The sequence below is a fragment of the Miniopterus natalensis genome, chromosome 10, assembly GCF_054644295.1.
Source record: "Miniopterus natalensis isolate mMinNat1 chromosome 10, mMinNat1.hap1, whole genome shotgun sequence".
NCBI lineage: Eukaryota > Metazoa > Chordata > Mammalia > Chiroptera > Miniopteridae > Miniopterus > Miniopterus natalensis.
Window position 1 is genome coordinate 16215475 of NC_142090.1, and position 6000 is coordinate 16221474.

At 44.3% G+C, this 6000-nt stretch overlaps 1 protein-coding gene across 1 annotated transcript in view; it reads right to left on the reverse strand.

The window, feature by feature from the left end:
• Nucleotides 1–4567, reverse strand: part of KLHDC10 (kelch domain containing 10) — a 46606-nt gene extending 42039 nt beyond the window's left edge. The window contains exon 1 of the mRNA XM_087821019.1: nucleotides 4320–4567. Coding sequence (XP_087677145.1) covers nucleotides 4320–4491 — 172 coding nt within the window. The 5' untranslated portion in view covers nucleotides 4492–4567. The remainder of the gene's footprint in view (nucleotides 1–4319) is intronic.
• Nucleotides 4568–6000: the final 1433 nt, after the last annotated feature.

Genomic DNA, 6000 nt, shown 5'->3' on the forward strand with positions numbered 1-6000 from the left:
ACTCCAACACCAATAGTGGAACATAAACTGGTACAACCTCTGTGGAGGGCAGTTTGACAAAACCTATCAAAATTTAAATAGTACATATCCTTTGACATGCAATTGTACTTCTAGGAATTTATCCTAAAGACAGACTCATTCAATGTACAGAATTATACATGTACAGGAATACTCATAGTATCATCATTTGCATTAGCACAACTGTAAACATTTTAAATGCCCAGCCAAAGAAAGAAATGCTACCATCCTTCGACACCCCCCCCCCCCGCCCATCTTTCTGGAAAGAACACACACACAAAATTTATCACTGGTTGCTTCTAGAAAAAGAAGCCAATTAGCTGGGATCAAAAGTAGAAGGAAAACTTGCCTTTTATCATACGTTCTTTTGTACCATTTGGATTTTAGATCATGAACATATATCCCATTTTAAAACTATAAGATTTCAGTATTATTTTTACCCAGCTTTACCAATTGTTATATTTTCCCTCCTTTTTGTCAGTTTTACAGTTCCTACATTAGCAACAATGTTTTAACTGTTTTCCCAGCCAAAACTGTACATGGTATTTGATCAAACTCACAGTTAATCACAATCTTAACTTGGGTTCCATTATCCCCATCATCTCCTTGCCCCTGAGCTCTACCACTGCATACCTCCTCTACAAAAAGCACTGTTCCACATTCTTTTTTTTTTTTCTTTTTTGAAATATATCTTTACTGATTTCAGAGAGAGGAAAGGAGAGGGAGAGAGAGAGATAGAAACATTAACGATGAGAGAGTCATTGATCGGCTGCCTCCTGCACACCCCAGACCAGGGATCGAGCCCGCAACCCGGGCATGTGCCCTGACCGGGAATCGAACCCCGATCGCCTGGATCCTAAGTCGACGCTCAACCGCTGAGCCACGCCTGGCCGGGCTGTTCCCCATTCTTTAACTGTGTGTATGGAGATGGTGAGTTAGTAAAAATCCAGGACCAAGAAGCTATGAAATTTCTTGGCCTATGGGGCAAATAGTCACTATTGTATTTTAGGAGACAGCAAAAAGGTAAGAAGCTGCTCAAACAGGGTTTCACAAAATATCATTTGTACTGTCACCACGGAGAGTCTAGTCCACTATTTTTATGATTAAGGACTTGATTTTTATTCATTTGTCCAGAGTCAGTGGAGCCTATAGGGGAATGAACCACATTAATCAATTCAAATTCACAAGAACCTAACTGCTTATACATAATGCCAATGTATTAATTTAGGATTTAAGAATATATATGTATATACACATATACTTCAAGTGGGTATGTATACAGGGTGTCCCAAAAAATGTATACACATTTTAACAGCTGATAGCTCAATTAATGCTTCTTTCTTTTCAGAGATAACCCATTGGAATTAATAATGGGTACGTACACATTTTTTGGGACACCGTATCTGTATGTGTGTGTGTGTATCTATCAAGAGTATAAATTCATGCATATCAAGGAATCACATACAAATGGTAAGTATGCACAGGACAACCACATGGTGCTATGAATGTGTATAGGGAGAAGGAACAAATAAGGTCAGAGAAGGCTTCCCCGAAAAAACACAGTGTGATCAAGCTGAGATCCAATGGAAGAAAAGTTAAAAAAAGAGAGAGTCCAGAAGGATGAGTAAGGGGGTTCCTGAATGACTGGATAGCATGTACAATGGCCCTATGGCAGAAGGGAGCACAATATGTCTAAGGAGGTAGAAAAAGATCAAAGGGCAAGGCCACATGATGTAGAATTAAATAGAAAATTAACTATAAACCGTGTAGTGCCTTTTAGGCCATATTAAGGATTTTTGCCTTATCCTAAAAGCAATGAAAAGCTAGTAAAGGGCTGTAAACAGGAGACGGGAACAGATTCGTGCTTGCAGAAGATGAGCATGTTGTATAAATTGTGGGCAAGAGTAGAAGCAGGAAGACTGCTTAGAAAGCTACTACTGCAGGAGACCTAAGTGCCAGATGAGGGCAGCATGGACTGGAGTGAGGGCAGAAATAAAATAAATAGGACTTGGTGATTGATTACACCTGAAACGCAAGGGAAAAGAAAATGTCAACGAGGATGCCCAAATCTGAAATTTGCATAACTGCAAGGATAAAGGTGTTACTGATGAAAGAGAGAGACAATGCTCCAGGAAGACCAGATTGTTTTGTTTTATTTCAATGAGGGCTGAATAAAGGGTAAACGTGCAAATGTAAGAAAGGGATCTGGGTGCTCAGTATCTGGAAATGTTGGTAGGAAAGGATAAAAAATGGAAAATGGGATTAGAGTTGGAAGAGAATGTTAGCTACAAAAACTTAAGCATTTATTTATTTGTTTTTTACCTCCAGGTTCAGCCATAAAACAGACCTAGACATTTCTATCCCTACGCATCACCTAAAATCTTTTTAAATATCTCAAAGTAAAACCTTTCAATCAAAGAGAGAAGGGAAGCTTAAATGTAATACTTAAGGAAATAAAGTATTGATGTGAAAAAATTTCAAAGTATGTATTACGATATCAGATGTTCCCAAATCTGAGAATGAAGAAAAGACAGAGGGTGCCTACTTGGGGAAGAAAAGATGTGGAAAAGAAAGCTGAAAGAAGAGGTTGATGACCCCATCGCATGAATTCTCACAGTTTAAACACGTTTATCTTTTTACCTCTGGACAAACGCCCTTCTTGGTCTTTCCTGCTAAGAGAATGCAGAAATAATAGCTCCACAAGCAGGCCCCTTATCAGAAATCACGGCTTCCACTGCCATCAAGTGGTAGCAGTGAGGAAGTGCATCAACCAGGTTCCTGGAGCCTGGAAATGCCTCTGAAGCCCATGGTGTAATTAATATAAGATCAAATCTTGCAGTAGTAAAGGGCAAGCTGGTGATAGCCTTTGGTAAGAGATTTATCTTCTAATCTGTACACAAAAATCAATACATAAAATCAATACACAAAAATATGTTTCTGCTATTAATCTGGGGTGAGAAAAAAGACTTCTTTTTTCTTTCTCATGTTAAAGATCACACACCATTTAGCAACTGTAAAATACCCACTCTGATCCTATCAACTTAAAACCAACTCCTGGTATATTATACATTTGACAATTTAAAATTACTTCAATGTTAATTTCAATGGCGCATAAAAATGGGCTAATGTGCATTTCTACCACACAGCAATAACCTTATCACAAACGTAAGCAACTGTCTCGTTGAATGTGCAAAATTTCCTTTGTTATCTTCAAATTAATCAAATAACATTTTTTGACTACTTAAAAGTACAAGGCACTGTAATAAACACAATTCAAAAACCATCACGTTCTCAAAATTCATCGGCTAAATGTACCACTGATAAAATCAACTTCAACATTATTCACAAAAAACGTGGTGAATGATGAACACATCATCCTGATGGTTCTCTTCATGGTAAAAATAAGCTTGCCCAATTAGTAGCTGACCTTCTGTGTGGTATTTACTTCCCTACCTTTCCTTCTACTACACTGGATATTTACTTACAAATGTGTATCTCTACAATTGTCTGTACATACCTATCGATTTGATTTGCCTTCGTTTTTTAAGGCATCTGAACTCGAGGATAGGGTATTGTGGGCCAAAGCGTGAAATAATCGCATTGGGTACATTTTTCCAATTCTTAACCAGCTGTTTTTATAGAGTAGACACGGCATAATTTTGTCAGTATATTCTTGATCTTCGTTTTCTCTCCTTAAAATCCAGCCCCACTATCCGTTCTGTCTCTGGGCATTCCAAAATATGAATAATGTAACTAGTTTTCCCTAATTCTCTCGGTTCTATTTCCCGCCCACCTCCCAACAACCCCCCACCACCCCCCATCCTCCTTTCTTGTTTCAGAATGCTTAACTTTTACACACCCGAGGTGGTTTTTACAAAATCACTCTTCGGAATGCTCCCCCCTCTTCTCTCCTCAATTCAGCACCCTTTGAAAAATAATTTCCACAGCCAGAAGCCCATGTCTTTCTTTCACAAAAATCAAACTGCGGAAAAGGAACCGAGCGAGCCAAACGTTTGGGAACGTCAACGAGACAGGGGGCTCTCCTTTGAAAAGAAAACACAACTCTCCGCACAAAGCTTTCAACGGAGCAAAAATACTTTTCCCCCCGCCGCGTCCCTGTTCCCTCCCTGACCTCAAAGACACCTTTCCTTTCCTCTCAGCCCCGGTCCCTCTGCGATGTGTGGGGCCTGCCTTTCCTCCTCTCAAGGAAAAGAAAGCCAGGGAGAAAAGAAAAGGCAGCAGCCACCTTCCCGCCGCGCCCGCGAGCTGTGAGGACCACAGGACCCCGTCCCGCGACTCACCTGGCAGGTGCGGCCGTCCGGAGAGTTGCACGAAGCGGTTGAGCTGGCCAGTCCCCCGACCCCCGCTGCCCCCACTGCCCCCGCCGGCCCCGCTACCTCCGCCGCCGCCACCATTGCCCGCGGCGCCTCCTCCCCTCCGGCGGTTCCTGTCCCAGCCCTGGGCGGCCGACATGACCCGCTAACGATTGTCGCAGCCCGGTCCCGGCAGCCCTTGGCCCGGCGGCACTAGCCGAGCCTCCTTCTTGGGCTCCTCTAAGAGACCCGGGAGACAGGGGACTGGGGAGCGCCCGGTTTTTACCAGCGACCAATGACTGGGTGACTTAGTGACAGGCAGCCAATGGCCAGTCGTCTTCTTGGCAGGTGGAGGGAGGCGGGGAGAGACGTGGTAACCATAGCTATGGTTAAAAAAAAAAAAAAAGTGGGGGTAGAGTAAGGCAGAAGCAGCTACCCCTCACTCGCATCCACCGCGGAAGCCCTCTCGCGTCACGGCGGCGCCTGCGGGCCAGGCGGGCCAATCGAAGGCCGAGCGCGAGAGGCCCCGCCCTCAGCAGGAGCCGGCGGCTTCGGCGGCGGGAGCGCTTCCGCGCGGACCGAACCCAGGAGCCGGTGGGCGCGTGACACGCGCGGGGGGAGACAGGACCGCTCCTCCGGCTCCGCAGCCCGGACCCCTTTCCCTGCCCGTTGGCACCCCGAAAGGGCCCTCGTGGACGGGGGGAAGCCCAGGGGCGGAGTCACGGCTTAAAAGTAAGGAGGAATTCCCGGGTTTCACGTCGGTCTCTCGGTGGGGCCGCCCGACCTTCCCGGTTCAATGCCGGCCACGTCCCAGGCAAACAGTTTTCAACCCGGTGAACAGACATGCAGCGATGTTCAAACGCACCGGTGATTCTAGCCCACAAATTAAGACACACACACCCCCCCCATGAGAAACCATTTTTGGCTCATTATGTTAGTAAAACACCCAGCAGAGAACAGAGCGCCAAAAAAAAGGGGAGGGGGGGCTTTCATAGGTGACTGATGGCCCTGTAAACGTGTGTGTTCAGTCAGAACCCCTTTTGCGCGTAGAAGATTTTAATCAGCTTAAAGATAGAAGATCGAGGCCGAAGAAAATTGTAGATGTACAGGTCAGAAATTCTTGCTGTTCCAAAATTAAACAGATCGTTTGGCTTTGAACTTCCTAGGCGCGGTGCAAAGTGGGGAAATACAGGTTGTTCGCTGATGTCTGTGGTGATAGGGAAAAGCATATAAATTCCGCAAGAAAACAACTTTTCAAGATTTTTGGATCTGGTGGCTTGGGGGGGGCGGGGGCTTCATACGGGAAAACCTCATGTGATGCGGAGGGAAAAAAAAGAGAAAATCTGCCGGAGCTGAGGATGCAAACCTTGTGGTGCATGTTTCATGTCGCCACTAATCCCACCTTCTTATTTTTCTCCTTCCGTCCCTGTGGGCAGGTATTTCACCCATTAATCACTATAAGGCACTGCCTACGAAAATACTGGAGACCTGGGGGGGGAAAGTGTATGGCTCTAAAATAGAAAAATCAAAATAAATACTCATTTTCTAAACAAACTGTACCAGTGCATAACCACATGGCAGTTCAAGTAAATTTTCTTTTTATAGAAGTACATATTCCAAATGATAAGTAAAGAGTGAGTGATAAAATATCACCATTTTGCAACTCCTA